Consider the following 23,375-nt stretch of genomic DNA (forward strand, 5'->3'; position numbering starts at 1 on the left):
TGTTCAACAGAGTCCAAGAAAAATATATTCTGCTAATAAACAAGAACAAGCTAAATACTAATGTGACACCGTGGATGAATAAAGCCAAAAGAGAAAAATTAAGGGTAAGGAAAGAGGCATACATTAAGCACGTGGACAGCAGGGGAGAGCATGATAAGGGAGAATATGAAGGGATTAGGAGAGAAGTCAACAAAACAATTAGGAAGGCAAAGAGGAACTATGAAATTAAATTATCAAGGAACATAAAACAAAATAATAAAATATTTTACAGGCAAATAAATAAAAATAGGAAGGTCAGGATGGGAATATGGCCACAAAGGCTTTCCCTTTTGAAATCCACACTGACTATTTATTATTATATTTTTGTTTCTATATGTTCTTCTATTTTCTCCTTTAGTAGGGATTCCATGATTGTTTAGTACATATTCTTCATTTACATTATTATAGATTATATAGGGACAATATTTATACACTATTCACAGGCCATCGTGCCAACATTTAGCTCTGAACAAGTCCAGCTTGTTTAGAATCTCCCAGTCTGTTCAAAAAAAAAGCAAATGCAAAACATTCCCTTAATCCAGCACTAGCAATGGACGTTTGCAATTTTAGTCGCCAATATTTTATTTCCCTCTAGATCAATTTTCTGTTACCAATAGAGCATAAGCTCAGTCATATGATAGCAGTGTTTTCCTATGCAAATCAAACAAAAATATCAAGATAATGAACACATCAGTACATTTTTTAGTGCATCTCTTCTGCACATTTTGGCATGCACTACCTACTTGAGAGGAAGTGAGGGGCGGGAGAGAAGAGGGAGGAGAGAGGGAGGGAGGGATAGGAGGAGAGAGGAGAGGAGAAGAGAGGATAGAAGGGGAGGGAAGGACAGGTAAGCACTTATAATTCAAAATAATTGACACATAGATATAAAGAGCAATAATCTGCAACATTCCTCTTAATTAAGAAAAAGTCAGAGTATACAACAAAACAAAAATGTTCTGCTTTTTCCCTGGCACATTGTGCAGTATATTAAACAGGATTCAGAATGCCACACATGCCATTCAGAACTTTATGTAATTTACACAGAATGGGAAGGAAAAGTGAGGGGAGAGAAAAGAAGGGAGTGGAGTGGAGAGGGAGGGGAGAGTAATTGCGGAATTGGGGAGTATTGGGAGGAAAGGGAACAGAGGCAGATGAGAGGTGGGGAAGAAGAGAGGAGAGGGACAACAGGAGAGCAGACAGTACAGGAGAGGGTGAGAGCAGAGAGGAGACAGTGAGAGGGGAGCTGGAGAGAGAAAAATGAGGGGAGGAAGAGAAGAGGAGGGGAAAAGGGAAAGTGGGAGATTGCGTTGGAGTGGGCTCAATACAAATTTTCAGTGGGGGGTGGGAGGGTGGTTCACGTGGTTTGTAGTTGTTCCTCAGCAGGAATCATAGAATCTTAGAAGTTTAAGGCACAGAAGGAGGCCATTTGGCCCATCGTGTTCATGCCGGCCAATATAGAGCTAGCCAGCCTAATCCCACTTTCCAGTTCTTGGTCTGTAGCCTTGTAGGTTAGGCATATCAAAGTACTTTTTAAATGCAATGAGGGTTTCTGCCTCTACCACCCTTTCAGGTAGTGAGTTCCCTCATAATTTTATACACCTCAATCAAGTCTCCTCTCAGCCTCCTCTGTTCCAAAGAAAACAACCTCAGCCTATCCAATCTTTCCTCATAGCTAAAATTCTCCAGTCCTGGCAACACCCTCGTAAATCTCCTTTGTACCCTCTCTAGTGCAATCACATCTTTCCTGTAATGTGGCGCCCGGAACTGTGCACAGTATTCTAGCTGTGGCCTAACTAGTGTTTTATACAGTTCCAGCATAACCTCTCTGCTCTTATATTCTATGCCTCAACTAATAAAGGCAAGTATCCCGTATGCCTTCTTAACCACCTTATCTACCTGTCCTCCTACCTTCAGGGATCTGTGGACATGCACTTCAAGGTCTCTCTGTTCCTCTACACTTTTCAGTATCCTACTATTTATTATGTATTCCCTTACCTTGTTAGCCCTCCCCAGATTGAAGTCCATTTGCTACTTCTCTGCCCATCTGACCAGTCCATTGATATCTTCCTTCAGTCTACGGCTTTCTTCCTCACTATCAACCACACAGCCAATTTTTGTATCATCTGCAAACTTCTTAAATATGCCCCCTACATTGAAGTCTAAATCATTGATATATACAACAAAAAACAAAGGACCTGGTACTGAGCTCTGAAGACTCCCACTGGAAACAGCCTTCCAGTCACAAAAACACCCATCGACCATTACCCTTTGCTTCCTGCTACTGAGCCAATTTTGGATCCAACTTGCCACTTTCCCTTGGATCCCATGGGCTTTTACTTTTCTGACCAGTCTGCCATGTGGGAAAGCCTTGTTAAAATCCATGTAGACTACATCAAATGCACTACCCTCATCAACCCTCCTTGTTTCCTCCTCAAAAAGTTCAATCAAGCTACTCAGACATGATTTTCCCTTAACAAATCCATGCTGACTGTCCTTGATTAATCCGTGCCTTTCTAAATGACGATTAATACTGTCCCTCAGAATGTTTTCCAATAATTTGCTCATCACCGAGGTTAGGCTGACTTGCCTGTAATTGCTCGGTCTATCCCTTTCTCCTTTTTTAAACAATGGTACAACATTAGAAGTCCTCCAGGCCTCTGGCAGCATGCCTGTAGCCAGAGAGGATTGGAAAATGATGGTCAGAGCCTCCGCTATTTCCTTCTTGCTTCTCTTAACAGCCTGGGATACATTTCATCTACTTTCAAAGATGCTAAACACCTTAGGAGATGTTTTTCTTTATTTTTCTCTAAGTAGGGTGGGTTGCCAGTGATAGTCTTGTTCTTCAATGGAGGGAGGGGGCGTTGGTTACTGTTTTTTTGTCTTAGCTGAGAGGGATGTGTGCTGTCCTTTCTGCATGGGAGAGAATTGCCTTTGTGCTTCAGAGGGGGTCGGGGTAGATTTAACCTGTAGTTGGGGGGGTGGGGCGGGTAGGCAATTTCGGTAATTTAACTTCAGCAGGGGAGCAGCATCTGATTTCAGTTCAGCATCCGGTTTTCACTTTCAGATCTTTCTGTTGCTTTCATGTCTCCGGGTGCTTTTTCCCAATATTTGCAATCCTGTTTTCACTTCTGGCCCTTCAACTGATCTTTCTGCTGTTGGGACTTTCATCTTAGCTGTCAGGTGCTAAGATTTGTTTTGTTTCATTATGGAGTTCGCTCGGGTTTACCTTGTTCTTCATGACAACCACTATTTTTCCCAAACCTTTACTTGCATGCTCTGCTTTTATTCATGCACGTTATAGGGTTGTATTTCTATGCAGTCATGGCTGCAGCTGCCTTTTATCTTGTGTGTTACCTTTGTTTCTGATTTGTATTCTGGGGCTATACATTTTGCTGTTTTTGTCTGAGTTCTTTACACTTCTAAAATAAATCTTAATTGTTTTCCTGTTGTGAGAATCCAAAGGTGAGTTGGTATTTTTTCCTATAGGCGACCCTGTCGTGTAATGTTTGGTAACATAACGTACAGCACCATCTACAGGTGCAGTACCTTCAGAATCTTGAGACTTGTCGCTATTTTAATGGCCCAGAAATTAGGTTCGGGGGCTTGCCACGCGTGCAAGCCCCCGATGTGCACTTACCCGGCGCGCCGACAGCTGAAGCCTGGGCCTGCTTGGAATTCCTGTCACTGGCCCAGTTCAGCTGTCGGCGCGCTGTGCTTGCCTGATCCAGCGGCGTAGTTAGTTCGATGTGCCGGCTGGGATCAGGTGAGCACTGGGCAGCCAATCAGGGGAGGGAAAACTTCATTCATGAGTTTGATAGTAAGAACTGTCAAACTCATGAAAACTACGGGCGCCCAAAACAGTACTTAAACTTTAAATAAAATTTTAAAAAACATCCCACTAATTAAATGAACTATAAATAACTTTAAAAAACTATTTTAAACAATTAATCACATTTTTGAAAAAAATAATTTTTTAAGAAATCGGGTCTAAAAATAAACTTACCTTACTGTAAAGTCCTTAAAAACAATAAAGATGTGGAAAAAATGTTCTAATTTTAAATAATAGACCACTTACCTTAAAGAATCAAGGCCTAGAAATTCAGTTAAGGCCCGCCAGCAGGCTAACGCCCAAAAGTTAGCGCTGCGCGCGGAGCCACTTGCGCCCGCCGGAAATTCAGTTTCCACGCCCGAACTCGAAGGCGGCCGCTATTCAAGGGTTTCAGCGCCCCCGCTTGGGGCGCTGAAACTGAATATCGGCGCGCTAGGTGCCGCAGCGCCACCCGCTGCGGAGCGGCAGGCTGCGGTACTGCAGGCCTCCTCCTTCTCTTAAGGGGGAGGTGCCTGCAAAAGTGAGATCGCCGCTGGATTGTGCCGGCAAATGAGCCCGGCACCATGGAGAAGTGCCGGGCTCGCGGAAAGCAGCCGGCAATGCCGCGGGGGGGGGTGGAGGAGGCCGGGGAAGGAGGTGCGGGCAGGCGGCCGCCGAAAAAGCGGCCGGCCGCACCTCCACCTTAAAGCGCCCCAGTAGCGCAGCAGTACGGCCCCGTTTTTCCAGCGCTGTTTGCGGCCGCTGCAGAAGAGGCGGCCGCAACTAAATATGGGGTTTCGGCCGGAAGCGGGGCGGAACCGGGGCACTGCGCACCCTCTTACACTGGCGCAGAAACCCTATTTGGGCGGTAACTGGGCGCAAAGCCCACTGAATTTCTAGGCCCAAGTCCTTACTGTAATGTATGTACCTTTAAGGGGGAGAACTATTTTTACAGCTCATGTACACTGTAGTACCGGCAGTGACCACACCTGTATATAATGTTGAGTAGTAATCTGTACAGTTCAGTTGCAGTCTGAGCCACATTGAGTAAACACCGTTTGTACCGTGCTCCGCAGTCTGTGTCTGATTATACACGGACATAACAGTGGCGACGAGGCAGATTCGAACCTACCTGCAACTCTGCATCACCTCCCAGGGATTCGCTCCTGGAGAACAGTGGAAGAAGGTCGAGTCCAGAAGCACGGGTGTCGACCATGGGCAACCGCCCAGTCATCCAGCGGAGATTTGAGCATTGCAGGGGAGGCTTTCGAGAGCCAGGCTTGGCTTTCCAGTCACGGTGGTCCAGCGAAACGGGCTGGCAACAGGTACTGCGCAGACCCTTCCCGGACAGCGGCGGGCTCGAGCCCGACCGAGCGGCACAGAAAAAGGCCGAGCAGTGTCGACGGGGGAGAGAGAGAGGTCAGAGCACACAGGGCGCAGCCAGTGTTCAGGACCAAGCGGCGTCAACGGGGGAGAGAGACGAGAGAGAGCAGAGCGCAGCCAGTGTTCAAGGGCTGAGCAGCATCAACGGGGGAGAGAGGCGCGCAGGAAAACGCGAGGCGCTGCCATTGCCACGAGGACCGCAGAGAGCGGCGTTGGCATCAGCGCAGGAGCAGCGCACGAGACCCACAGGGCGTCGCCATTTGCCACGAGGACAGCCGAGAGCGGCGTTGGCAGCAGTGGGAGACACCATTTTAAGCCGCAGCAGGGAAGAAAGGAAAGCGCGGGAGACGCCATTTTAAGCCAGTCTAACCACACCCAAAAATGCCGAAGAGTGGCAGTATCACAGCGTTCGACAATGAAGTCGAAGATTGGACGACATATGTCGAACGCATAGAAGTATACTGCAAGGCGAATGAAGTGCCAGATGACAAGAAAGCGCTGGTATTGTTGAATTCAATGGGTGCAAAAACGTATGGCTTACTACGAAACCTAGTAACCCCAGAGAAGCCAGTAGAAAAGGATTTTGAAAACATAGTGTCAATCCTACAGGACCACTTAAACCCCACACCGCTGCTGATAGCAGAAAGATTTAAGTTTCACAAAAGGAACCAGCATAAAGATGAAAGTAATGTTGAGTATTTAACGGAACTGCGCAAGCTATCGAAACACTGCCAGTTTGGAACGGGACTAGCAGATACTTTAAGGGACAAGTTTGTGTGTGGGCTTCAAAGTGAAGGAACCCAGAAACGGCTTTTATCTGAAAAGGACCTTACGCTGGAAAAGGCTTTCAGCATTGCGGTATCATATGAAGCAGCAGCACGGGGCGCTGCAGAGATACAACAGAGACCGCAAGAATATGGCACAAACGAAATGTCATATGGAACAGAGAAGTGCTATTGCTGCGGCAGAACAACACACGACCAGAATGATTGCTGGTTCAAAGACAAAGTGTGCAGCCAGTGTGGAAAACTAGGACACATAGCACGAGTCTGCAGGTCGGGAAAGAAAACCAGCAATAAGAAACCGACCAAAGGAAAGTACAAGAAGGTACATAAGATAACGGAGAATAGTTCAGACGAACAAAAGAGTGATAACGACTCCGAAAGCAGGGAACTGAGTTGTCTGAAACTAAATAATGTGATCACAACAGAGGATCACCGAACCATTTGGGTCACTCTCACGATAGCAGGAGTCCAGGTAAAGATGGAATTGGACACAGGATCAGCCCTAACAGTCATAAACTGATGGGACTACGAGCGGCTATTCTCACACATACCCTTGAGAGATACAAAAATTATTTTGAAGACGTACACGGGGCAAAAAGTCTACCCCAAAGGAAAAATAAGGGTGACCGTCATATATAACGGTAAGGAAACACCAAAACTAGACCTGTATGTATTGCAAGATGGAGGACCACCATTACTGGGACGTGAATGGATCCGGAAAATACAACTGGATTGGCATTCCATACAGGCACTGACTGTGGCTGACAAAAAGGATGACGACGTCACACCTGGGCGACTGTCAAAGATCCTAACTGATGCGAAAGAAGTGTTCCAGCAAGGACTCAGAACACTAAAAGGCATGACAGCGACGATTAAAATTGAAGAAAACGCAAGTCCAACATTTTTTAAGGCCACACCGGTACCTTATGCGATCCGCCCAGCCGTCGAAGCAGAGCTGGAGAGTCTGGAACGTTCAGGTGTACTGTCCAAGGTAGACTGGAGCGAGTGGGCTACACCCATCATCCCTGTGATGAAAAAGTCGTTGAGCAGCATGCCTGGGGAACCAAGGAAGGTTCGCATCTGTGGGGACTTTAAGGTAACAGTGAACCCGGTCCTTCACACCGTACAATATCCACTTCCGCGGATTGAAGATATTTTCGCCTCGCTATCTGGAGGGAAACGCTTCACTAAAATTGATCTGGCCCAGGCGTATCTGCAAATGGAGGTAGAAGAAGCATCAAAAAAATACCTCACAATCAACACCCATAAAGGTCTCTACCAATACAACCGGCTAGTATTCGGGGTAGCATCAGCTCCGGCTATTTGGCAGAGGGCAATGGAACAAGTCCTGCAAGGGATCCCAGGGACCCAGTGTTATTTGGACGACATCCTGGTCACGAGCGAAAATGACAGTGATCATCTTGCCAACCTGGAGCAGGTGCTCACTAGATTGCAGGAATATGGGCTCCGAGCTAACTGCCCCAAATGCGAGTTTTTTAGAAAACAGATCTCGTATTGTGGCCACGTTATCGATAAAGAGGGGTTACATAAGTCCCCAGAGAAGATTGAGGCTGTAGTCAAGGCTCCAGCACCGGAAAATGTGTCACAACTGCGCTCATTCCTCGGGCTGGTAAACTACTACCATAAGTTCTTGCCAAATTTGTCTACAATACTACACCCACTGAACACCCTACTGCAAACTGGGGTGCCATGGAAGTGGAGTGACGAATGTAGACGAGCTTTCCAGAAGAGCAAAACACTAATCACATCGAAAGAGGTATTGGCCCATTACAACACAGCATTACCAATTCGGCTGGCATGTGATGCATCACACTACGGCATTGGAGCGGTGCTGTCGCACAAATCCTCGGACGGCTCAGAGAGGCCAATAGCCTTTGCGTCATGATCACTAACCTCAGCCGAGCGTAACTACGCCCAGATTGACAGGGAGGCCCTCAGCCTAGTGTGGGGAGTGAAAAGTTCAATCACTATCTGCACGGACAGAAATTCACCTTGCTGACTGATCACCAGCCTCTTGTCTCCATTTTTAATCCAAAGAAGGGCGTTCCGGTGATGACTGCGCAACGACTACAAAGATGGTCACTTTTTCTAGGGGCGCACCACTATGAGATTGAATATAAGGGCACAAAACAGCATGGAAATGCTGATGGGCTATCACGCCTACCACTGCCTACTGCGGAGGAAGCACCAGCAGTGGATCCTGTCTAAATATTCCATTCGACTATAGTTGAATACCTACCGGTAACTAATGCTTGTATCGAAAAGGAAACCCGAAATGACCCGACACTGTCTCGGGTATATGATTTGACGGTGAAGGGATGGCCAGCACATGGCGACTCACTGTTGCCAGCATTCTCGACAAGGAGAGAACAGCTGTCAGTGTGCCAGGGGACCTTGATGTGTGGATCCCGAGTGGTAATTCCACCCAAGTTAAGGGATAGAGTGCTCAATGAGCTTCATGAGGGTCATCTGGGAGGGGTAAAAATGAAAAGCCTAGCCAGGGCTTATGTGTGGTGGCCGGGAATCGATAAACAATTCGAGGACCTGACCAAGAGCTGCTCAGGATGCCAGAAAGTCCAAAATGCACCACCACAGGCCCCTCTACACCCATGGGAGTGGCCCTCATCTCCATGGCAACGGGTGCATATTGATTTTGCTGGTCCATTCATGGACTCAATGTTTTTAATAGCCGTGGATGCGCACTCGAAATGGCCTGAGGTCATCAAAATGTCCTCCACCACCACGGAGAAAACTATTGCAGTCCTACGGACCATTTTTGCCAGGAATGGCTTGTCAGAACAGATTGGCTCCGACAACGGACCACAGTTTGTGTCCGTAGAGTTCCAGAGGTTCTTGAAAAAGAATGGGGTAAGGCATTACACATCCGCCCCGTATCATCCAGCCACAAATGGATTGGCTGAGAGGTTCGTACAAACCTTTAAGAAGGCAATAAAGGCTATGTACAATGACAACATTCCACTGCAGCACAAGGTGGACAATTTCCTGTTCGCCTACCGGAATGCGACACATGCAGTCACCAACCAGGCCCCAGCCATGATGTTCTTTAACCAAAGGTTAAGATCTCGCCTAGATTTGCTCAGACCAAACGTATGAAGAGATGTTGAGAGTAAGCAATTCCAGCACATCCATGAGAAGCCAACAAGGAGCTTCAATGTAGGGCAACCAGTCTTGGCCCGCGACTACCGAACAGAAAAATGGCAGCCAGGAAGGATATGCACATGGCAGGGCCCACTAATGTACACAGTGGACGTTGGGGAGAGCATTGTGAAACGCCATGCTGACCAGATCCTAGAGTCACAGGAACAAGTCAACCCCATGCCTCGCCCATACGTACCTGGTGATGAACCCAACATACAGGTAGCATCTACCCCAGAAACAGTAGCATCGGAAGCTGATGAACCAACCAATGACAGGGGGCCAGAGTCGCCTCCGCACCAAGAGCAAGACACTCGGGAAAGGCGCTATCCAGAAAGGATCAGGAAGCCTCCCCAAAGACTGAATTTATAAATAGACTATTTTCAGCTAATGTTGCATGTTAAAAGTGTTAATTGTAATTAGTTTGATATTTAATTGTTAAATGAGTGTTATGGTACTGTTAATCTAAAAGGGGAGGAATTGTAATGTATGTACCTTTAAGGGGGAGCACTACTTTTTACAGCTCATGTATACTGTAGTATCGGCAGTGACCACACCTGTATATAACGTTGAGTAGTAATCTGTACAGTTCAGTTGCAGTCTGAGCCACGTTGAGTAAACACCGTTTGTACCGTTCTCCGCAGTCTGTGTCTGATTATACACGGACATAACATTTACGTCTCCTTTTTTCATTTCTAAAAAGTTGAGGCCCTTACACATGGGCAAACCTGTCAAAAAGAAGGAAGTTCAACGCGTGCGCGCAGAGTCCTGCGCGCACGCGTTGGACCTCTGAACCCCTTGGAGGAAATGCCGGTTTCCCGCGCATGCGCTGTGCATGCTGAAATCCGGCACTTCCAACGGGCCCACGCGTGAGTACCCCGCTCGTACTCACGCGTTGGGACCGGAATTACTGGGCCCTTATATAATAGACAAGTGATTAAATACAGGAAACCTGCTTAAAATCAATTACAATTAGGTCAAAATCTAAAGAATGACTCTTACATAAACATCTATATCTAACCTAAGATGAAATACTCAACATTTCTTTGCAATATACTCTTGATCTTATCAGGGTTCTGTTATGATTGGATATTTTATTTGCTGGTGTTATAATAGTTTGCAGTATTATCTAAATCATAGCTTTTTTTTTAATGTCTTGTTTCCATATTCATGTTACATATTCATGATCATGAGGGGTCTGGACAGAGTAGATAAAGGGATACAGTTCCCATTGGCAGAAGGGTCAAGAACCAGGGGATACAGATTTAAATGGTCCAGAAATTCGGGTCTCCACAGGTGAGTATGCATGGGGTACTCACCCGTAAGCCCGATGGAAGTGCCGGTTTCTTGCATGCACTGCGCATGCACGGGAAACCGGCACTTCCGTTCCTCAGAACGAAGAGGTTCAGAGGTCGAACGCGTGTGCGCGGGAGTCTGCGCGTGCGCTTTGAACTTATGTTTTTTTTACAGGTTTTTCCGTGAGGGTAAGTCTAGATTTTAGAAATGTAAAAACCAGGCGTAAGGCCTGCATTTTAAAAGGTAAGTGGTCAATTAATTAAAATTAAAACATTTTTTCCACAGGTTTGTTATTTTTAAATACTTTAAAGCAAGGTAAGTTTATTTTTAGCCATGTTAGAATATTTAAAAAAATTTAAATTATTGTTTAAAATAGTTATTTAATGTAATTTATAGTTTATTTAATAAGTGTGCTGATTTTTAAAAATGTATTTGAAGGTTTACTACTATTTTGGGGCCGTAGTATTTATAAGTTTTGACAGGTCTTCCTGTCACTACTTATGAATGGGCTTTTCCCTGCGCCGATTGGCTGCCCATGACCCACGTGATCCCAGGGGACATATCAAACTAACTACGCCCCTGGGACACGCAAGCACTGCACGCCGGCAGCTGGGCCAGGCCCCGGAGCGGAATTCCACGGGGCCCTACAGCTCAACTGCCGGCATGCAAGGTAAGTGCAGGTCGGGGGCTTGCACCCGCGGGAAGCCCCCGACCCGAATTTTTGGGCCAATGTGATTGGCAAAAGAACCAAAGGCGACGTAAGAAAAAACTTTTTTTTACGCAGCGAGTGGTTAAGATCTGGAATGTACTGCCTGAAAGGGTGGTGGGGGAAGATTCAATCACAGCTTTCAAAAGGGAGTTGGCTAAGTATCTGAAGGAAAGAAATTTGCAGGGCTATGGGGAAATGGTGGGGGAGTGGGACTAGCTGAAGTGATCTTGCAGAGAGCCGGCGTGTGCTCGACAGGCCGATTGGCCTTCTTCCGTGCTGTAACCATTCTATTATTATGTTAAGCTGCCCAATTTTTAAAGTATAAAGGATTAAGCAATGATCAAACAGTCTTTTAAACTTCTTTTGTCCCTAATCAGGGAGGAGGAGAATGATTGTTAAATGAAGGGACTGTTTGTTGCAGTGGATTAGCCTGTCACTTCACCTCTGGGACCTTGGTTTGAATCAAGCCTGGACAGCTGGCTAGAAATTCCTCTCTTTCTGCTGGATGTGAAGGTCCTACATGAAATGACTTCGGACAGTTTCAGTCCATTTCCTAGTAGACATGGGTTTTCAGCACAAAACTATTCCTAATGTGGCACTAAATTAGCAACTTCATTCAGACCGCAGGGATAGAGCTGAGATGGGAAGTGAAAATGTTACATTGGTGTAATAGGAGGTTCTCTACTGTGGGTAAAGTTAAGGCACATTGTCAGAGTAGAGTAGGGGATCTGGGAGTGCGTGATGCTGACACTGCCTTAACTTGGGAAACTGTTCCCTTCCTCGGTGCTAGCAACCAACACCTTGATAAGCAAAAACATTTTAAAATAAATAACATGCTGAATTACCTCTAACATATCATTTTCGTCTGGATCCTTTGCTGTAACTTTGTATATTCCAGTGTTGACAGCAGTATCTTCTGCAATATAAACTTCAGCATCTGCAAAATCAGATAGGTTTCAAAGCTCAGAATCACACAGGCCTCTCTGTTTAGTAACATGGGGAAGCTATCTTCTGTGTAACAAAATCTCAAATTGGTTCTTTACAAAAAATGTTTATAATTTCCTTACATTTAGCACGTGGAAGCAATCCTCCTTAATTTGTAAAAAGTACCTGGAAATTACACTGTGAGATATCAACAGGCAAATGCTTAATATGTTTGTATCAGATTCTTTTGTCTGCTGTTCCATAGAGGTGTTAACCCATTTATGTTAAACAGGTTAACGCATCCATTAAAATAGTGGGCAAAGGAATTTGATATGAACGTGTGAAGCATTGACGAAGGTGAGTTGATCAATATACAGATTTTACAGAGACTGTCTGTTTTGTTCACTGCACTGATAACTGCTTACTGTGGAGTTATTTTATTACTTTGGTCTCAAAAAATATTTTTGATTTCAAATAAACTGTTATGTAATATTTATGTAATTGACTAAGAAAAAACTTTTTTCCCCATTCCTCATTTCCACTAACAGGTCTCCCTGTTCTACATATTATTCTCTGGCTGAGTTGATGGGCAGGTGAACTGCTCCCAGTCACTGTCAATACCATTCTGTAAATCGTTGCTAGGAGACACACAAAAACCACCTGGAGCAAAGCACTCTCCTGTGTGGGTGTACATGGTTTCCACTTGATAACTTGCCTAATAACCTGACTAAGACACATTTATCTATCTTTATGCTTTTTTGATAAGTATTTTACAGGGCTAATTTTTGCAAATTTCTAATTATGATGTGAAGTCTTGATGGGTGGAAGCACGGGTTACAAAATCAGTTAGTGTTATAACTCTGTCTCTGGCCTGCACTCCTGTTTAGCAAGGGCCCCACTCAAACACCGAAGTCCTACAAAATTGTCCCTTACATGTACATTCAGGCAGTTTCAAACTTGTATGTCTGTACTCGGTGAGATCTTTTACACAGTTTATTTGATTTTTCTTTTCTTCAAATAGTATAAATGAAGAGTACAGCAAATCATTGCATATAAATTCATGTTTGGCCTCATGAGCCTTCTTAAGCCAGTTTCATTGGCTGCATCTATTTTCTGGCATAACAATAAATAGCTGATTTATGTGGCGTTATCTATTCATTTATGTTCCTACATTTTTGTTAGGTAAGGGTATCGAGGGATATGGAGTAAAGTCATAGCGTAATAGAATGGAAGGACAGGCTTGAGGGGTTGAATGGCCTACTCCTGTTCCTATGTTCCTATACTTAAATTATATAAAAATTCTTTATGAGAGAGTTCATTCAATGTGAGACTGTTGTGAAGATCTGACTGAAGATTATTTCAAAATTGTTCCAATTTTGAATTGCCTTAGCTTCTCCTTCAAACAGCTTGTATATATAAATATATAATAATATAGTGCAGATATTGTGTAAGCTGGAGTTCTGCTCTCAAAAGTATTAAATCCTGCTCTAAGCACAACTCCAACATTCATCACCCACTTAATTGTCAAAGTAAACTATTCTGGAAGACAATTTCTTCTACTCACTATTCGTAGCAAAATCAAAAATGCAAATATAAAAAATTATGATTTCACTGCAATTAGCAGCTATAGGTTCCAGATAGTTCTGCTCAATCTATCTTTATACAAATTAAGAAGTAGAGAGGGACCCTCTCAATCAATTGTAGTTCAAGCCCATTGAGTTCCCTTCTCTTGGCAGCTACTATTGTTATATCAAATCTTACGAGCGGAAAATTTGAAATGTGTGTGAGATGATGGCTAGTGAATTAAACAGAGCTCGAATGAAAACACTCATCCTTGCACTCAAATTAGGAAAAATACAGTAATTTTAGATTTTTAAATAGCACGCATCTACAGCAGGTAGGACATCTATTGTTAAAAATTATCATTATGAGTTGATATATAAATTAAGTCACTACAACAAAATATTGGACCTGAATTTGCACCATTGTATTCTCGCGTCTACGGCACACGTCATTATTATGGTGCAGTAATTCCAGGAAATTATGGCGTGAATGATTTATGCCATTACTTACGCCACGCCATCATTTCCTGGGACTTTTGCACTGTTCCACAGAGAACCTCACTGAAAAAGTTGAACAGCGAATTATCATAACTACGCCCCATTAAAATCAATGGCGAGATTGAATTTACTGAATTAACACCACTGTGATTGCCACAACCACTTAGACCATTACAGAATGACGCCGGAGGGCTCAGAATCAGGAAAGTATTAAGCCAGTCAGCAGGTTGCCTGAGGGTTGGACTTGTTCTAGGAACTTAATTGAAATCTTAAACCTCAATTAAATAATGAAATAAGTCTTTTGACAGCCAGGCATGTTCTGATTTTCCCCCAATTAAGATTTCTTTTACATTAATATTTATTGAGCTCATGGATTGCAACCAGTAATGAAATATGGCTAGGGATTGCACACAGCTCAGGAGACAACCCTGTGCATATGAGTCCCTTCTTAACGTGATTTATATATGTTTTAGTACAAACTCATCAATCAAATTAAACCTGACCTGGACAATCTGTCTGTACAGACTGTGACCCATCCCCATTTTATCAGATCGGAGCCATTGCTCTAAACACGTCCCTGTTAAATAACCTGTTGTTTCATTCTGTGTCGTTCCATGATACCTTCGTCATGTATCAGACATTAGCTGCTCTACTCCCGATCTGCGCTGTGCTTGCTGCGGCGTATTTTAACTATTTGTGCCGTGAATTCGCCATTGGAGGATTGGGGAGCACAACCGTTTAACTTAGAAATAAATATATACCTTGTTTAGCCAAAGTTCCCAGAAAGATGGGCGGCTCATTTACATCAAGAATCTTTATTACGATGGTCTGAGAAGCAGAGCTACCCTTCTCATCTTTTACAAGCAGTTGAAGTGTGTAACGTTGAATGCTTTCAAAATCCAGCTTTGGACTGTTTGTTGTCACTAGCTATTATAAAAGCAAAAGCATAGTAATAAAAAAATCAATATATAAAAACTGTACATTCAAACCCATTGATGCAAATTTGATGTAAGCAAATACCAAGCTCCATTTAACATAAGTAACTGTAGATTCATTCTAGTTTTGACTGGTGCTAGCCATTTTATAAGTAAATGTTATAGAGACTTGCTTCCTCGTAATGGTCAACTGGTCTAAGTCTCAGTTTGGTCATTCTTTGACCCTCAGTCTCAGTTTGGCTACTCTGTGACCCTCAATCCCAATTCCTCCATTCTCTGACCCTCAGTCTCAGTTTTCAACTCTCTGACCCTCAATCTAAATTTCTCTATCGCTTAATCTCAATTTCTAGATTCTCTATCCATTTATTTCATTTTGTGTTGCTGATATCCCTTCTAAAGCCTTCCTGCTACTCATCTCCTAGGTCTATGAAACTTTGTCATGACATCAAGTGAGTTCAAAAAGATGTAAATAGGATCTTACAATGGCAGTTGGAGGACAAGCACAGTGAGCACTCTCATTAGTCTGTATATTCGTGAATAAATTGAAAACTTGGGAAACTAGGGGGTTTGAGTCCACTGCTTGACATTGCTTGCATCTGCCATTAACTAGCAGCTCCAGAGTGACTAGGAAAGTGCAAAACATCCCAATAGAACAGTAGGGGGTTCTGTGGTTTGATTTAAGGCATATTGTTAGGGCAATGTACAGCCAGTTTTATCCTGGGCATGTTATGACAGAAAATAGAGTTAACCCTTCTGAATTGGTTTCATTTGCAGTAAATTCAAATGGAAGTCAACAGTTAATTGTGAATCAACATTTTTATTTTCTTTTTCTTTTAGTATGTGTATTGATCAGAGAGGCAAGACTCTGCTTTCATTTTCATGAATATGAAAGATATTTCTAGTTTTCAACCGCATTTTAAATCAGGAAAGGCATGGTCCATTTTACTACAGCAACACAAATTGGGGGAAGAAGGAAGGGATAGAGAGAGAAACACAAACTGGCAGCGGGAGGGAGAGAGAGAGAGCAGCACAACCTGGAGGGAGGGAGAGTTCATGTCGGCCTGTGATACGCGCTGCTTTATTATAGGCCTGAATTTGCAGTCAGAGGCTTCCCGCTGGGCAATGCCTCCGATCTGCAAATAAAATCCACGCCTACCTTCTGCCTCGGGATCCACAGAGACTCATGGTCCTGGGCCTCTATGAATAGACACGTGTAGAGGCCCACATATCCCAGGGGCGCAGGCGGTTCGCAAGCACCCCTGGGATCATGTAGGCTGGCCCAACAAATGAAAGAAGGGGGATCCCCATCATGCTTATGGGGATTCCGTACGTACACATAAAAAATCACATTAAAAATGTAGTGTCCGTGTGTTGATAAAGACACTGAAGACAGGAGTTGGTTCATAGGTGTTTACTAAGCAAAGTCTGGGGGGGGGTTCTAACGGATATACACAATATACAGGCTTATATAGCCCGAGTGGCCATTACCGGCATTACAGCACACCTGGGGCTCTTAAAGACACATACACTACAATTCCTCCCCTTTTAGCTAACCAGTACATCATATTTTAAGTAATTATTAATTACATGTTATAAGAAAAATAATATACACATTGCTGTAGTTAATTAATTATAAGTCAGTCTCTCAGGAGGCTTCCTGACTCGGTCCGGAAAACGCCTCGGGGGTGTAGTAGTTTCTAGTGGTGTAGTAGGTTCTTTTGGCAAGGCTGATTCGGCTTGAATGCCAGTGTCGGGTTCATCGGGTTCCAGTATCACTGGATCGGAGGTAGATATGGGTATCTCTACTTCATCGTTAGACGTATAGAGTTGTGGTGTAGGTTGTCCCTTTTCGGATGACTTTATGATTTGGTCAGCATGGCGCCTTATTATGCTTTCTCCGATGTCCACGGTATACATCAGTGGTCCTAGTCGTGTGCAGATAGTTCCAGGCTGCCATTTCTCGGTACAGTAGTCCCGGGCCAAAACTTGTTGACCTATCTGGAAGGTTCTAGTTGGCCTTTCATTCATGCCTTGAAACTGCCGGTTCTCCACATCCCTTCTGATGTTGGGCTTGACCAAATCCAGCCGGCATCTTAGGTTTCTATTGAAGAACATCATGGCGGGAGTTTGGTTCGTAACCATATGTGTTGCATTCCTGTATGCGAATAAGAAGTTATCGACCTTGTGCTGAAGTTTTATGTCTTCATTACCCATGGCCTTTATGGCCTTCTTGAAGGTCTGGACAAACCTTTCAGCCAATCCATTGGTGGCGGGATGGTATGGGACGGACGTGTAGTGCTTAACCCCATTGTTTTTTAAGAACTTTCTGAATTCTTCGGACACAAATTACGGTCCATTATCAGAACATATCTGTTCCGGCAGCCCATTCCTGGCAAATATGGTCCTTAATACTGTGATGGTTTTTTCCGTGGTGGTGGAGGACATCTTTATTACCTCCGGCCACTTGGAGTGTGCATCAACCGCGATTAAGAACATTGAGTCCATAAATGGACCAGCAAAGTCGATGTGCACCCTTTGCCAGGGAGATGAGGGCCACTCCCATGGATGTAGAGGGGCTTGTGGTGGAGCGTTTTGGACCTTCTGGCATCCTAGGCAGCTCTTGGTCATTTCTTCGATGTCTCCATCGATACCTGGCCACCATACAAACGCCCTAGCTAGGTTCTTCATTTTCACTCCACCCAGATGCCCCTCGTGAAGCTCATTTAGCACTTTATCCTGGAGTTTGGGTGGAATCACCACTCTGGATCCACACATCAAGGTTCCTCGGCACACTGACAGCTGTTCTCTTCTTTGCGAGAATGCTGGCAACAGTGGTTCGCCATGTGCTGGCCATCCCTTCACTGTTAAATCGTAGACCTGTGAGAGAGTCGGGTCATTTCTCGTCTCCCTTTCAATGGCAGAATTTGTTACTGGTAGACATTCCACTATGGTAGAGTGGAACATCTCTATTGGGTCTACTGTAGGTGCCTCTTCTACCATTGGCAACGGTAGGCACGATAAACCATCAGCATTCCCATACTGTTTTGATCCTTTGTATTCTATGTTGTATTGGTGTGCCCCTAGAAAAAGGGACCACCTTTGTGCTGTCATAATGGGAACACCCTTTTTAGGGTTGAATATGGAGTTGAGGGGTTGATGGTCAGTCAACAAGGTAAATTTTTGTCCGTGTAGGTAATGGTTGAATTACTTCACTCCCCATACCAGGCTGAGTGCTTCCCTGTCGATTTGGGCATAGTTACGCTCAGCTGAGTTTAATGAGCGTGACGCTAAAGCTATCGGCCGTTCTGAGCCATCAGGGAATTTATGGGATAATACTGCTCCTATGCCGTAAGGGGATGCATCGCATGCCAGTCTGATTGGCAGTGATGGGTTGTAATGAGCCAAAACTTCTTCGGATGTGATTAAGTCTTTACATTTATGGAAGGCACGTTTACAGTCTTCGTTCCATTTCCAAATCACTCCTGTTTGTAGAAGTTCATTAAGAGGGTGTAGAAGAGTTGATAAGTTCGGTAAAAATTATGATAGTAATTTATTAATCCCAGGAACGACCTTAATTGTGAAACATTTTCAGGTGCTGGGGCTTTTATGACCGCTTCAATTTTTTCAGGTGACTTATGCAACCCTTCATTATTAATTATGTGGCCACAATATGATATCTGATTTTGGAAAAATTCGCACTTGGGCGATTTGCTCGTAGGCCCCGTTCTTTCAGCCTAGTGAGCACCTGCTCCAAATTGGCAAGGTGCTCGTTGTCGTTTTCTCCTGTTACAAGGATGTCGTCTAGGTAGCATTGAGCCCCCGGAATCCCTTGCAGGACTTGCTCCATAGCTCTTTGCCAGATAGCTGGAGCTGATGCTACTCCAAAAACCAGTCAATTGTACTGGTACAGGCCTTTGTGTGTGTTTATCGTGAGATACTTTTTAGAGGCCTCCTCAACCTCCATCTGTAGATATGCCTGTGCCAAGTCAATTTTGGTGAAACGTTTCCCTCCGGATAGTGAGGTGAAAATATCTTCTATCCTCGGAAGAGGATACTGTACTGTGTGAAGGACCGGGTTTACAGTCACCTTGAAGTCTCCACAGATGCGAATTTTTCTCTGTTCTTCAGATTTATCATTATTCAATGCTTTTTTCATGACTGGAACGATGGGTGTTGCCCACTCGCTCCAATCTATTTTGGATAATACGCCTGCCTTTTCCAAATTCTCCAGCTCTGCCTCGACTGCTGGACGAATTGCGTATGGCACCGGTCTTGCCTTAAAAAATTTGGGAATTGCTGCATCTTCCACTTTTATTGAGACGATGATGCCTTTCAAGGTTCCTAGTTTCTCCTGAAACACTTCTTTGGCGTTGGCCAAGATGTCTTTTAATCGTTCCGGTATGATGTCATCATTGTTTTTTTTCTTACTGGTCACCGTCAGTGCCTGAATGGAGTGCCAGTCTAAACGTATCTTTCTGATCCATTCACGTCCCAACAACGGTGGACCACCATCTTGTAGAATGTATAAATACAACTTTTGTATTTCTTTGCCGTTGTATACAACAGGCACCCTTATTTTTCCTTTGGGGTATACTTTCTGCCCCGTATATGTTTTTAAGATAATGGATGTGTCTTTTAGAGGTATATGCGAAAATAGCCTCTCGTAATCCCGTTGATTTATTACGGTTAGAGCTGATCCTGTATCTAGCTCCATTTTAACTGGGGACCCTGCTATCGTGAGGGTAACCCAAATGGTTTGGTAATCATCTTTGGCAAGTACATTATGTAATTTGAGACAGCTTAGTCTCTTGTTTTCGGAGTTGCTATCGCTCTTCTGGTCTTCGGAGCTACTGTCCGTCATCATTTGTACCTTCCTGTACTTTCCTTTATTGATTTTTTTTTTCTGTCCATGGATTTAGTTTGTCCAGATCGGCATACCCGTGCAATGTGTCCAATTTTTCCGCATTGCCTGCATGCTTTGTCCTTGAATCAGCAGTCCTTCTGGTTATGGGTGGATCTGCCGCAGCGATAACATCTTTCGAAAGCCTGTGTCATTTCATGGGTGCTGAAGTCCTGTGTCTTTTGTTGTATCTCTGCAGCTCCTCTTGCTGCTGCTTCGTATGATACAGCCATACTGAAAGCTTTGTCCAATGTTAAATCTTTTTCAGAAAGCAGCCTTTTTTGTGTTCCTTCACTTAAGAGACCGCAAACAAATTTGTCTCGAAGATAATCTGCTAGTCCTGCCCCGAATTGGCAGTACTTTGATAGCTTTCTTAATTCGGTTAGGTAATCAGCGTTACTTTCATTCTTGTGTTGATTTCTCTTGAAGAATTTGAATCGTTCCGCTATCAGCAGCGGTGTTGGGTTTAAGTGCTCCTGCAGGGTATCAACAATTTCTTTAAAATTCTTGTCCTTTGGTTTGGCTGGAGTGATTAAATTTTGTAACAACCCGTATGCCTTTGCGCCCATTAGGTTCAGCAGTACTGAAGCTTTTTTTTCATCTTCTATTCCATTTGCAGTGCAATATACCTCTACTCTTTCCACGTATGTGGTCCAATCCTCTATTTCGCTATCAAAAGCATCAATATTGCCAGACTTAGGCATTTCAGAAAAGATATGGCACTTCCCACGCTTTTCCGTCGCTGCTGCCGATGACAATGCTGTTTCCCGCGGTTCCCGTTCTTTTTTTAAAAATTTATTTACAGTTGGAGACTCGTTCCCGCCGGACTTTCTCTCCAGGTCTGAACGCTGACCTGCTTGCCGCGCCGGCCGTCTCCCGAGTGCTCCCTCCCAGTCCGTTATTGCTTGTCTCTGATTTCGCTGCCTGTCTCAGCTGTAGAGCCAGCCGCTGGAGCCCCAGCCTGACGCCCAGGAAGGATTAGCGCAGTACCTGACACCAGCTTGGCCCGCTGGTGAAACCACAGCTTCTCTCACTTTCTTGAGTCTTCTGGACGCCCGAGGAATCGATGTCCTTAAGGTGCTGCCGAATTGCAGGTAAGTCCGTTTCCACTTCGTCACCACTGTATTGTCCGTGTGTTGATAAAGACACTGAAGACAGGAGTTGGTTCATAGGTGTTTACTAAGCAAAGTCTGGGGGGTGTTCTAACGGATATACACAATATACAGGCTTATATAGCCCGAGTGGCCATTACCGGCATTACAGCACACCTGGGGCTCTTAAAGGCACATACACTACGAAAAAAATATTTACATAACAAATACATTTTTTTAAATTACATATTTAAAGTTAATTAAAATACAATTTAATTAAACATTTAAAACAAAAATGTAATTATTTCAAAAATACATTTAAATGTTTTAAAGGGGCTAAAAATAACCTTAACTTATTTTACAGGTGTTTTAATGTTTAAATAATTGAAAAAATGTATTTTTATATTCATTTAAACTCTTACGCTGGTAAAAGCAGGCCTTATGCCCGCTTTTACCAGACGTAAGAATTTCACGTGCATTCTCTGGGCAGTAGTTGGGCAAATAGCCCAATTCTCCGCCTGCGACTGCCCTTTTCCCGGGGGATGCGTTGGAGCCTCACCTCCCTGAAGCTGGGCTTAATAGGTGGGGTGTTAGAGTCAGGGAATTGAATTAGGTTTGATTTTGATTTTATTTATTATTTTTATATCTTGCTGTGTATTGTAAAAATTCATAAAATTGTACAAAAACTTTAGTTAGTAGTTACTTATATCAATGATGTTTTTGATGAATCAATGGTATTTACTTGGTGTTTCTCGTTGCGGTCGATGTTGTAGAAACAACACTGAAGTCGTTTTTATTTAAACATTACTTATCCTTAAATCTTTCTAATCTTTTGTGTTGTTTCTTTGATTTTTAAATTATGTTATTCATCTTGCTGTAAAACAAAAAGTCAAATATCTTATTCAGGTCTTGGTGATACTGAAACACTCAACTAAGGCAAATGCAATAACATTTGTAAAGAGTGGGCAAATGTCCAGGAATATGTCAAACCAGAATTGGCAATCCTAAAGAACCTGTGTACCAGACAGACTGAGACTGAACAAACTGAGAACCAGACAGACTCAGACTGAACACTGAGGACCAGACTCAGACTGAGACTGAACACTGAGGACCAGACAGACTCAGACTGAACACTGAGGACCAGACAGACTCAGACTGAACACACTGAGAACCAGACAGACTCAGACTGAACACTGAGGACCAGACAGACTCAGACTGAACACTGAGGACCAGACAGACTCAGACTGAACACTGAGAACCAGACAGACTCAGACTGAACACACTGAGGACCAGACAGACTCAGACTGAACACTGAGGACCAGACAGACTCAGACTGAACACTGAGGACCAGACAGACTCAGACTGAACACACTGAGGACCAGACAGACTCAGACTGAACACTGAGAACCAGACAGACTCAGACTGAACACACTGAGGACCAGACAGACTCAGACTGAACACACTGAGGACCAGACAGACTCAGACTGAACACACTGAGGACCAGACAGACTCAGACTGAACACACTGAGGACCAGACAGACTCAGACTGAACACACTGAGGACCAGACAGACTCAGACTGAACACTGAGGACCAGACAGACTCAGACTGAACACTGAGGACCAGACTCAGACTGAACACTGAGGACCAGACTGAGACTGAGACTGAGGACCAGACTGAGACTGAACACTGAGGACCAGACTGAGACTGAACACTGAGGACCAGACAGACTGAACACTGAGGACCAGACTCAGACTGAGACTGAACACTGAGGACCAGACTGAGACTGAGACTGAGGACCAGACTGAGACTGAACACTGAGGACCAGACTGAGACTGGACACTGAGGACCAGACTGAGACTGAGGACCAGACTGAGACTGAACACTGAGGACCAGACTGAGACTGAGACTGAGGACCAGACTGAGACTGAGACTGAGGACCAGACTGAGACTGAACACTGAGGACCAGACTGAGACTGAACACTGAGGACCAGACAGACTGAACACTGAGGACCAGACTCAGACTGAGACTGAACACTGAGGACCAGACTGAGACTGAGACTGAGGACCAGACTGAGACTGAACACTGAGGACCAGACTGAGACTGAGACTGAGGACCAGACTGAGACTGAACACTGAGGACCAGACTGAGACTGGACACTGAGGACCAGACTGAGACTGAGGACCAGACTGAGACTGAACACTGAGGACCAGACTGAGACTGAGACTGAGGACCAGACTGAGACTGAGACTGAGGACCAGACTGAGAC

The 23,375-nt window shown here is 44.2% G+C and overlaps 1 protein-coding gene across 1 annotated transcript in view; it reads right to left on the reverse strand.

The window, feature by feature from the left end:
- LOC147111047 (cadherin-related family member 3-like) overlaps positions 1–23,375 on the reverse strand; it is a 147,823-nt gene that overhangs the window by 116,021 nt on the left and 8,427 nt on the right. The window contains exons 3-4 of the mRNA XM_086001503.1: positions 14,943–15,108; positions 12,043–12,134 (exon numbers count right to left, since the gene is read on the reverse strand). Of these exons, the coding sequence (XP_085857629.1) occupies positions 12,043–12,134; positions 14,943–15,108 (258 nt within the window). The remainder of the gene's footprint in view (positions 1–12,042; positions 12,135–14,942; positions 15,109–23,375) is intronic.

This window comes from Somniosus microcephalus, chromosome 11 (genome assembly GCF_052327205.1).
Source record: "Somniosus microcephalus isolate GS21.2 chromosome 11, FLI_Smic_1.0, whole genome shotgun sequence".
NCBI classification, from domain to species: Eukaryota; Metazoa; Chordata; class Chondrichthyes; order Squaliformes; family Somniosidae; genus Somniosus; species Somniosus microcephalus.